General features: G+C 53.3%; 1 protein-coding gene across 1 annotated transcript in view; it reads left to right on the plus strand.

Moving 5' to 3' along the window:
* The first annotated feature begins 10,160 nt into the window (after nt 1-10,160).
* LOC128278494 (protein muscleblind) overlaps nt 10,161-12,085 on the plus strand; it is a 147,276-nt gene continuing 145,351 nt past the window's right edge. The window contains exon 1 of the mRNA XM_053017224.1: nt 10,161-10,349. Within this exon, the coding sequence (XP_052873184.1) occupies nt 10,161-10,349 (189 nt within the window). The remainder of the gene's footprint in view (nt 10,350-12,085) is intronic.

A 12,085-nucleotide genomic window follows, 5' to 3' on the forward strand; every position in this document is an offset into this window, starting at 1 on the left:
AGAAAACTGACTATCGAAAAATAATGAATTATTCAATCATCGGCGCTGCGGCGCAAAGCGAAGAAAGTCTTTCTGCCGGGTGGAGCCCCCGCGCGTGTGTCCCTTCGTTTGTGTTTTAGAGTTTTCTTTGTTGCTTTTACTTTGTGGGCCGCTGTTTGCCGGTTGTTTTTATCCGCGAGAGAGAGAGAGCCCAGAGCCAGCAATCAAGATGTAAGACTGCGGACGAAGGCAGTGACGCCGAGTCTGCAAGAGGATCGGATCGGAGGCAAATAAACGTGGAGAGAGTGGAAATGGTCGGACGGGTAGGCACGCGTAGGAGGTCCTTTGCCGGCGTTCCGTGGCCAATCGTTCCAGGAAGGAAAATGCGTACCCACCGTACCCGAAATCCAATTCTCGAGGGCGAAGGAGACACACACACACACACCAGAAAAGTGCGTGTAATCAAGTAATCCAATTAACGCGCGACACAAAGTTGTTGGAGATGGTCCCGGCCGAAAATCGATCCGTCGGGAGGGGGGGAGGGAAAGAGGGAAAATCAACAAACAGCGACCCGAAATCGAACTCCGTGGGGCAGATAGCGACTCGGGAATAAAAAAAAAACACCCCGGCCCGGCCAGTCCTGGACAAATACGTAAAAAGGTACAAGTCGATCCCCGGATCGGCCAAGTCCGGGTCTTCCCGGGCAGAGTTGACGTGCAGTCGATCAGAGTGGGGAGGGGGATAGTGAAATGACTTGGTCTAATTTGAATTTGAAACCCCTCGGAGTCGGAGTGAGTGCGGATTGCTTTCAATTCGCTCGCCGTCCATCTCCTGGCCTGGACCGGACCGGATCCCTAATGGATCGACAAACAAAGGATTGGCAAAAGAGTGGCGTGGCGTGTGGCCTGCCGGGCTTTATCTACAGTGTCGCATTCGGTCCCCCTCCCCGGTCCGGGCGGTTGTTTTATTTGTCCAGCCCGGCGCGAAGTATCGGCCCAAAAACTTCTAAAACCTGGTGAAGCGACACCCAAGACCCACCCGTGCTGACCGTGATCTCTTTCGGTGGGTGGTTTCCTTGTTTTTCTAACGCGTTTCCTTATAGGGGACATGGTACCCCTCCGTCTTCGGAGGGAGAAAGCAGCCTCAGAAGCAGCACAGACAGGGAGACCGGGCCTTGGACCAGAGCAAGATACTTTGAATGTGCATATGACAAATTCGATATTGGGATATAAAACTAAATGGAGTGGAAAGCAAACGGATCACCAGCGTCGCTAGTAGAGCCGGAGCAGCCAGCAGCCAAGAAGCAACAGACTTTTCGGTCCAGTCCGGCGTGGGTTGCGTCAGAATGGGATACGGGTTTTCCGAACGGGAAAGTCGAACGCTCGGTTAGAATATCGGTTCCAGGGGATGATGCAGTCAGGTTTCAATTTCCCTTCAAGTGGTCGGCACCGGCAGCTTTAAGCCCCACCTCTCCCGGGGCCATCCCTGGGAAAGGATCTTTGCTCTGCTGGTGGCCCCCCGAAGCACAGACAGACGCTTCTTGGCACCACTTGGTGCACTTGGGGGCAAGTTCAAGAAAGTCCATCCAGTTCGGTGCCATTCTCAAGATGGATCGGCTACGTGCGCACTACTCTCGGTTCGGTTGCACTCGTTCTGGCTCGTTCAGCATGGTCCAACAATTGCTTCCCGGTAGACGCCGGAGCTGGCGGCCGTCGAGATTCTTCCGAATTTTACATCATCTGGTGCAGCGCGCTCTTGGTGCCCGAGCGCCCGAATAATAAAAGGGCGCCCAACGACTGGCAAGAAATCGCTATAAATGTCTTTTCTGGACGTGCGCACCGCGCACTCTTCTTCCCGGGCCCGTCCGAGTCGCGGTGGCCGGTGCATGATGGTCGATAAAATTTTTACAATCCCCAAATTTTTATCTGTTTCCTTTTTCGGGGTTCCTCCCGCGTGCGGCACATCCTTTTGAGCTGCACCAGCTCCGACTCCGGGGTTGGCTGCCGAAGTTGTGCAAAGACCCGGACTTGGCTGCTGCCCTGCCCTGGAGTATTATGTCCAGGCGGGTGGCCTCAACATGTTGCCATGATTTTTTGTGTAAACCTCACTCACACACACACACAGTGAGAGCGAGACCAGGATACCCAGACCATAAGCTGGCTGGCTGGCTGGGGGGCTGGCCATTCTTCTTGTCCGGGGTGGCGGGTGGACGGAATTCTCGACGTCACGGACTTTGCCGCTGGGAGAAAAGTTAAAGTACGTAGTCAGCGTTAAAGCTTTACGCCTGTCAGCTGATGCGCCGGGCAGTAAGCAGAAAAAATGGCCATCCTCCTCCTGGAGGAGGAGGTCGGTAATGAAGGTCCGGTTCGGCACAATCTGGCCAGGCGATAAGGAAGGGTGCACTTTGGGCGGCAGAAGAAGAAGTGGTGGCTTTTTCTCTCTCTCTCTCTCTGGGTTCTCTTCCGCGGTGTCCGGTTGATCGTTTTTCGAACCTTCGGGGGACGGGCGGCGGAGTGTCGGCAAGGGGACCGCGGGTGTGTGGTGTGCTCTCGGGTGTCCGCAAAGTTTTATGCTTGTGCTGTTTTTCTTTTCATTCGGCGTACCTCTTGCCGGGATACTTTGGCCGGAGTTCCTGCTTTGTGTGTGTGTGTGTGGGCTGGGAGAACGCGGCGGGTGCTTCCGGGGCGCCCGTGAGGCCGCCAAGGAAAAGCAGGAAGTGAATGATTTGTATTCGAATTAAGGCTCACAAAAAGGGCTCACATAAAGCCTCATCTAAGAGCGTCCTTGGCACGTAGTAGCAGCGGTAGCAGGTTGATGGCAGGACCCCGATAAGCGCCAGCAGCAGCCGAGGGGGGGGCCGAGGACCGAGTTCCGGTGGGGTTGATGGCTGATTCCGGGGGACCCCTTTGCCTTTGGTTTGTGCTGTGTTTTTTGTTGCGTTGCGGGGATTGGGTTTCCGCCACATTTTTTCAGTCTTCTGTACGGTTGGAAAAACTTTTCCGCATTCTGTTACGGAAAAGTTTTTCTTCGCGGGTGAGTCGGCAGAAAAAGAAAAAAAAAACGGGCGCGCAGGCAAGAGCAGGGATTAAGATTCTCGGTTGCAGCTCGGTCTTTCTTGTCTCCGCCCGACCGCCGTCGCCGCGGCCGACAGAATGTATCCCAATTTATAGGGCGCTCTCGGGGGTTGCTTCGTACCGGCCGGTAGGAACTCTTGCCGGCGAAGGACAACTTGTCCAGGACCGCGTGACGGCACACGACGCGACGCTCCGGTCACCCGGAAGTTGCCGGTGGTTCATTAGTGCTTCAGGTTCTCGTGGGCCGTCGTGAGGATGGAAATCGGTATTATTTCTGCACATTAGTGCGCGCGCGATGTACACCAGGCAATTAGTTATCTGCTCGTTGGGTGACGTCGTGGGTGACGAAAGACATATGTCTCGGCGCAAACAATACGCGCGCGCGCCTTCGCCACACGGCCAGCGAACGCGGACCTTCGAGAAAATAATAATAATGCGCCACACAACGTATGCTCCGTCGTCGTCCCCGTCGGTACGGGTGAGTTTTATTTACGTAGGATTCTTCCGGGGAAAACGACCCGAAACGCCTACGACACTCACGCCCAGTCACGGCACGGGGTGCCAAGGTATGGTAATTGCGAGAAACTTATCAGCTAATGACGTGGCCGATAGAGAGGGCGACCTAGGATCGCTCTGGGGCGGCTCTGTCGATTGCAACCCACCACTGTCCTTGGCCGTTCGTTTGCCTTCGGAGACCGGGGCCACAGACGACCCCAAAAGCCCGAGGACCGCCGCCGCCCTACACACACACGCCACTTGCTCGATGCCGATGTGTTCGACTTATCGGAGAGTTCAAGTTAAAACGGCCCTGTCGCGGCGCGACTGTAAATTTGTTTCACTAGTTCTGCTAAACCTAGTTGGTGTTTATCAAAAAGAGCTAATCAAACTCAAATTACAAACTCCAATTGAAGTGTTACACTCCGTTAGTGTTGAAAGTAGCCATTTCTAATTAATAGCTTGTAATAACTTTGGACTGTTGCCCATTTCTTTATCGCTAAGTCGATTGTTATTGACAGAGGCTATTGTTGTTGTATGGTTTTTGTACCATTTGATCCATCTTAGCGTATTTCTTTTACGATTTTTGTAAATCGTTAGGTGGACTCAATGCTGCTTCAATGAAAATGTCAATGTGTAGCCATTCGCCCTTATTTTTATCTTAAATCCCTCAACTTATCTGGTAAGAGGTGGGACTTGTCATCTTTTATCATCATCATTTATTTATTTATTTTAATCAACCATAGAAGAGTTTATTTTTCTGGAGGACGCGTGAGCGTTGAAAGCTGTTCCCGTGTGCCACCTACTCGGCGCGAAGAAATGATAATGATAGTAATAACGCCATGAAAAGAAGCTCGCTGCTTGCACTGGGGTGAAGAAAATCAATTTTCTCTCCAATGCCCACGGCTGGCGGCGGGTGCATTGGGCAGTAAATGCAATAATTATGAAGATAATTTTCATAATGCACATCGCTTTGGCTCAAGCACAGCCACAAAGATGCCACTTAAAACCGTTCGCATTCGTTCGGCCCACGGTGGCCGGCCACTTGGTGGTCGGCGTGCTGCTGTAACGCACGCAAGGATGCAACGGAGCAAACAAGCAAGGAAAGAAAAATGATGGTGGTGTGTTGAAGTGCCGTAATGAATTGCAAAATTAGTGCATCTTTTAATGATGCACACAGCATGTGCATCTTCAGAGCACGAGAGAGAGATAGGGTCGGAGTCACGCACGCCAGTAATGATCACGTCGTCGCTGCGCCAAACGGACGGCCAAAAACTTAGTGGAAACTCATTTGCAGTTGGTGCGAATGTGTGCCAAAGGATGTGGCGCCGTGTGAGAAGCCGCACACACGCACGCACGCACGCACGGACGAACGAAAAAACCCAACTCCCAAACACTCTGCACCGAGAACCCATTAGTGACGGTTCGTTTGACGCCGCAAGTCTGCCGTCATGCGTTGTGTCTCTCCGACGGTCGACAGAGAGAGAGACAGGTGACCCGAGAATTCACCCCTTTTTCTCGTCCATCACACACCGGGAGTTTTGTGACGAACATAAGAGGGGTTTTAATGAATTGCGCCCGTGTGGACTCGGAGGGCCCGGTATTGATCCCGGCCTCTCCCGCCAGTAACTCCCAGTGGTCGATGAAGACGAGTGCGCCTCTGTCGGTCGCTAGGCCCAAATGCCATCGAATAGGTGACGGTAATTGGAAATTCTTGTCGGCCTCGCTTCGAGATGAGCCCGCCGCCGCTGCCGCCGTCGTCGGAGTGTAAATCACACCCCCCCCCCCCCCCTGGCGTGTGGGCAGCGGAGGCAGCGCTCTTTTCCCGGCCACCACAACATTGTATTGTGGACCAACCTCGGCTGGGTTGGGCCCCCGGTAGGCCTCGGTCGCGGTAATGTTTATGAATGAAGTAAATATTTGCATTTTATTCGCTTTTACCAGCTGGCGATCGATCATCCCACGCGAGGGCGCGCGAGCGCAAACACACGCCTGGCGCGCGCGAGGGACACCAGCACGCGCGGGGACTGCCTCTATCACGAGAGAGCCTCAGGGATCAGAACGACCGAGGGTTGGCTGCTTCTTCTGGGGTTTTTTTTTCTATACTGTCCACACTTTCGACGGCGCAAGCAAACAGAAGGGACGAGAGACTACGGGGGAAAAAACCACGTCCGCAAGTGGTGGTGGTGGCGACGGTCAAGACCCGGGTGTGGCCCAGGCCCAAGCTGAGGTCGGTCCATGGTCGCTCAATTACAAATTATTAACACAATATTTACGCCAATCGCGAGTGCGTGCGAATCCTTGTGGGCGTCGATCGAGAGATGGCCATAGGGAGAGAGCGAGATGAGATGCGAGAGTGTGTGTGTGTGTCGGTGTGGGTAGGCAGGGTACTTCTAGACTCCTGGGGCTGTTTGCTAACCGGATTACGGACCGGAGTGTGCCTTTTTGAATACTGCGACGGTCCTCGGGTCCGGGTCCAGCTCCGGGAACCGAAGCATCAATCTGTGAAACTCATTCCGGGCCTTCGTCCGGCCCTCGGGGGCCAAATGGATAGAAGTGATTCATTTGGCTAATTATTCAAAACTCACCAGACTTCTCATTGGGCTCCTTGCGCTCCAAGGTTGGCGTGTGATCGATGGACAAATAGTCTGATGTAACTCACAGTGTGAGCCCTGTACATTGTGATTAAAATGTGGTAGAGACCCGAGCCAGAGCGGTAGCCAGCAGCTGTGGCAGTCTGTGGAGATCTGTTTGCCACATGTGCTGCCGGACAGGATGCGTTTGTGGCACAGATAAACATAACCTACATTAGTACATAACCTACAAGATTAGCGCACCGTTGAGGTTAGTGTCGGGCGTGGTGTAAACATTAAAACATTGGTCAGTATGTGGGGTAAATTAAGAAATCCGTTCGGGGAAACAAACCACAACAACAGAGGGCCATTCCGATGCTGATCCGATGGGTTGCCGATTGAACAGCGTCAAAACCGAACGCCTTCGAGAACGCTTTAAAGAATCACATTCGATGTTAATACCTTTTCCATCCCATTTCGGGGCTCACTACTTCAATCGGTTGCGGGGTGTTTTATGGTAATGCTGCGTGCTGTTGTTGTTTGTTTTCGGCCAACAGGGCCGGGCCGCGTCAGCTGCACCAGTAATTGGGTTGAATGGAAATCACAGCCTACCGTTTATGGTCTTTAATGCCGGTCCGGCCCCCGTCCGTGGGTGGACCTATCAATTACTGTGCCCAGCGCTGCGCTGCAATCTGCGCCGGACCTGCCCTGCCCGGAGTGAGGTCACTTCGGGCGGGCGCTTAATCATAGTTTATTTTTGCGGTCAGCCAAACCTAGCCAACCGTGGCGGCCGCACACGGTACAGCGGCTCCCGAAGTCCGCAGTTCTTTTGCAATATTTAATTCTTGTTCTACCGAATGGAGCAGGAGTGCAGGATGTTGCGGTGTTTGCGCGGTGTGTGTGCTCGAGCCCGAGACCTATTGAACCTATTGCTATTGGCAACCAATGGCTGCCAATCAACGGCTCTCACATACATCTCTCAGGCAGGCGCGGGCATGTTAGATCGATAAAACATAAGCCCGGTGGCGGAAACCGCAGCACACGGAGAAAGAAATAGAGAGTCGGTGGCCTAATCTTCCCCCCCCGCATACGTTCGAAGCTAATCATGCTTTGGCCAAAAAATCAATTAAATTTGCCAACAACCTTTCGACCGAGATCGCTAGAGATACAGGGAGAGTCAGACGGAGAACAAAATTTGAATAGTCCTAGTTCCGTCTGCCTTTAGAAAAAATGGTTTCCCAACATCCTCGTCACCACCGTGTCGTGGTCAGTGATCTTCTGCATACAGCGGGTTCGGTTGCGTTGTTGCACAGAGAGAGAGCACACAGCGAAAGGTGCACTCTTAGCAGGCAGAGTGCAGCAGCAGTTGAACTTTCTTAATTGAGCTTAATTAAAAATGCAACTCTCGGTCAACAGCTGCTGCTGCTCCGGAGTCGACGACGACGTCGTTAGTTTATTCATTCACCCGGATCCGATCAGCGCGATTGGCGCATGGTGTGCAACATCGATCTCACCAACATCGGCGGCGGGCTGCAACATCGGCTTGCCAAGCTAGCCAAGTGTGTTGAGCATGGTGTAGATGAAGATATAGCATATGTTTTTGTGTCCCCCCGGTGCGAGGCGTACCGTGACCGTGAACGCGCGGTTGCATCACCATCGCGGCCACCGCACCGGAACCGGGCTGCAACGTCATCCCCATCATCGTCGGTCGGGCTTCGGGTTTCGTTTTAAGTTAAACGAGGGAGGAAAAAACTGGGTGCGCTCGGTGGTCGCTGAAACTAAATCATCACTTTTCTGCTCGTTTGACTATCGACAGCCGGAGAGGGAAAGGGGCAGCGGGAGAGAGAAGGACTATATCAGCCATCGCCTGCCGGTCGGTTGTTGGTGTCAAGCGCTCGGATATTGATACGCCAAAGGGGCAAACCCACGGGACCGTTCTGGCCGTAGCGGAACGGTGAAAGGATAAAACATTTAAAGGCTACGCTGTGGAGTGTGTCGAAAGGATGAACCGATTTTGGGGGCATGTGTGTGTGTTGCTGGGAGTTGACAAAAATCCTCTGGCGGGTGGCCTGTGGTGCCGTAGGGGAACCATCGTAGAAGCCTTTTTTTGGGTTCTACTCCGGTTAGAGGACTTGATTGTTGTCTGGCTTTTGATTTGTTTCGAGTCTTCTCTACAACAAACCCGGGTTCGGTTAATGGTTCGATTTAGACGCTTAACGGGAATTATTTTTATGATTCTTCGGATGACAGAAATGGCCATCGAAATGGTTCTAAAAATATCGGTTTTAGTATTTCATTAGTGACGCACCCAAGGCGCATAGCGACGGTTTTATGGGACTTAACTGAAAAAAAAACTGAGCCGCATAACCGAAAACCCGATTTGCTGGAGGGGCAACATGCTTTGGGTCGTTAGACCCCCGGGCGCGCGGCCCACACCACAGCACACACTCTTCGGGTGGCAATGGAGACAAATTACAACTTCGAATAAAACATATAAATCACCATTCACCCGCCCATGCCCACCGATGGCGTTGATGACGGAGGCCGACCCGCGCCAGGCCAGCAGCAGCAGCATAATTTCATATTCATGCTCGCGTATCTCGCGTTTGGCGCTAGGTTTCCGGATTTTACGATCATGCTAAATGACGCTTTTATTATTTATGACGATTGCCGAGGCGTTCGTCGGTTCGGCTGTCACACGCAGTTCCCGTAAAGCGCTCGGGGAAGGAATCGCTCTCGGAATCGCTTTATTATTTTCCGGAAAACAGTCTGCGTAGTCTGCTGCTGCTGCTGCGACATAAGCCACCACGGCCAGGAGGATGATCCGATTATAGGAGCTCGTGTGGTGCGCCATTGAGATTTTTATTTTCCCCGAGAAAAGCGGCCCCATTTCCGACGGCCCGTCGGGCCCCGACGGACCGACGACAACATGTTGTCGCGGGCTGTCCTTGGGGCTGTTAAAAGGAGTGGTAAAATTACTTTTACGGCCACGTGGTCGGGATTTTTCGGGTTCTCCGGGTTCAAAGTATTGCATTTATTAGTATTTCACAATCACATCTCCAACGCGCTAACTCTCGCTCTCTCTCTCTCTTGTTACTTTCAGCCTACAGTGAGCACCCTGCGCAAGCCTGTGTCCTTCCGTCGGACGGTCGGTTAACCCTACGCATCGCCAGCCAGTAGAAGATCGCATCCGATCGCTCTCTCTCTCTCGAGGGCTTGTCGTAGGTCAGCCGCAGCAGCTTGTTGGACTAACCCCGCGCATCGAACGCAGCAGCCGATTGCTCCCTCCCCATTGTACGCGCTTTCCCTGCTTAGTGCGCCCCGCCCGCAATCGCAGTTCCCGCAGACCGCAATTTTTCGCTGGACAATCCGGAATCCACGCCCCGAGAGACCTTTCCCGTATGCAGCCCGCCTCGCCCGGAAAAAGGACCGCCCTCGTCGAGCAACCCAACCTGGACCCAACGCTGGCGAGCGGAGTCCGGTGTTAGATGTCGGTGGATCGCTGATCTCGGTTTTTCAGTTTTCCCAGTCCGCCCCGAACCCCGTCGGTGCCCGCGCGCGTGTCTTGCCGTGTGTGTGTGTGCGCGCGTGTATGTGTGTTGTGTCAGTGGTGTCCCCTTCAATCATATTCTAGTGATGTTCCAGTAACGGGTACCATAAAAAAATCCAAGCGCTAATGCGTGATTAAGAAGGCCTCCCTTTGGTGGCACGATAAGGTTGTGCGCGTCTGTGTCCGGCGATTGTGAAAGCGAAAGGAAGACCACATCAACAACAACAACAACAACACCACCAGTGGATGTTTCTTAAACCGGCCTAAAGCGAAGACCCAACGCCATCGCCGCAGGAATTCGGGAGCGCAGTGTAGTCGCCATCGAGTCGGTGGAAGTGTGTGCCATCACGCAGCAGTGCAGTAGTGTGCCCTCTCCTGTCACCCCACGCCATCCCCTCCACCACACACACACATATACAACCAAAACAACCCAACTCGACCGACCCGACCCCGACCGGGAGTGAATTTTTGGTGCGCGAACCGCAAGATATGGCCGCTATGGTAAACATGACCAACCTACTGAACGGCAAGGATTCCCGCTGGCTGCAGCTCGAGGTGTGCCGGGAGTACCAGCGCAACAAATGCTCCCGCCCGGACACCGAGTGCAAGTTCGCACACCCGCCGGCGAACGTCGAAGTACAAAACGGACGCGTGACCGCGTGCTACGACAGTATTAAGGTAGGTCCCCGGTCGCAGAGATGGATTACGAAGGGCTAATTTGACTTTCTCCGTACACACAAAGCTCATACATAATGAGCGGCACACAAAAACGTGCCCACTGGCGGCTTTTTCGTGTCATCCCCGGGCTGCAAAGCTGCTTAAAATTTCTTCTGACTTTACTGGCCCACTGCCAAGACCGTCGTTTGCTCCGAGACCTCCGAGTTCAGGCTACAAATGGGCGATTTTGTCGGAGGCAGCCCTCTCTCGCTCTCTAGGAGGTGGTTTCTGGAGACCCCGGAAGACCCCAAAAAACCAGTGTTTTCGGTTATCGGCACTGGCAAACTCCCAGATAATGAAGTCCGGGCCGGGATGGGAAGGCTCGGAAAGTTTTTGCATCATAATAATACGTGGAGAGATTATCGAGGATGTGGAAAAACATGACCTACATGGCCGTTGGGGGGGGGTCACAACCCCTTTACTGTGGCCTATCCGGAACTTTGGCTCCTGCGGGGTCGGCAATCGCCGGAACTCACTTTCGACGCCCGGCAGCAGCAGCACTTTGGCACACGTTTTGAAGGTGACATAATAATTGCCGATGTTCCGAAAACCCCCGGCCCGGGCTCGTGTGATGGAACATGTTTGTGCTTTTCACGTTCCCCTTTCTCCCCTTTGCAGCCTCTGAAAAAGAACCACCCCCCGCCGGTCCGATGGATAACACGTGCACTAATTGAGTTGCCTTTCTGTCGCCGGCCACGTTTCTGTGTGGAGGCCACCTTTTTTTTGTTTTTAACCCGGCAAAAAAGGGAGGAGAAAGTGCTCCGTGTGTGTGCGTTTTTTGCTCTGCTCCGTGTTAGCTCGGGACGTGCCCGGGGGATGTGGCCTACAAATTTGCAGAATCATTCGGTCCCGGCGCGCGAGCGATCGAGCCCGAAAGAGTGAGAGCGCGTTAATTAGGTTGATTCTGCTGAAAGCAAATGAGTGCGCTTCATTGCCAAAGGCCACCGGAGGCTCAGGGGCGGGAAAACGAACTCCACCCAGAAAGAAACGAATCCCAAGCGAATCCCATTTTGCCCATCATCATCATCATCATGATGATCATGATGATCGACTGGGCTCTAGTGTATTCCTCCCTCTCTCGTGTGTGTTTTATGTTGATTAGCAGTAGTTTCCCCGGCGAAGCTCGCCGGTGGCCGAACCGGAAAAGTTCGATCCGATCCGAGTCCGATTTTCCTGTTCATTTCCGCTCAACGTGGAAATGTGTTTACTCAGAGGTCACTCGCGGGCGCGAGAGAGACAGAGTGTGTTGAGCCGATTCTCGGACTCACCGGAAGTATCTGATTCAATCCAATAACCGTTTTTGGGATAAATTTAATCACAAACCAACACACACACGCACGCGAGGACGGTGAATTTTTCGTGCGATCGCCGTGCGCCGAAATGTGGGACGTTTCGAACTCGGGATTCGTTAAACATTTGCCGAAAATCAATACATCCCGCCATCGACACGACGGCCCCCCCACCCACGGTCATCGTCGGTGTCGTGTCGGATTTGAATTTCTAGCAACTCACTGGCGGCCATACGTTCCTTTCGGTGTTTGGTATCGATTCCATCCAGCGTGTGGCCGCGCGCGTTGAGTGACGTCGAAGGACTTCCGAACGCGCGCCCGCGTGTGTGTGTGCGCGGTGGATGATGACGATGATCCTTGTGTTTGATTTTCTGCTCCATATGCCCATCGTTTTGGGCCCCGTGCGGA

The sequence above is a fragment of the Anopheles cruzii genome, chromosome 2, assembly GCF_943734635.1.
Source record: "Anopheles cruzii chromosome 2, idAnoCruzAS_RS32_06, whole genome shotgun sequence".
Classification (NCBI taxonomy): Eukaryota; Metazoa; Arthropoda; class Insecta; order Diptera; family Culicidae; genus Anopheles; species Anopheles cruzii.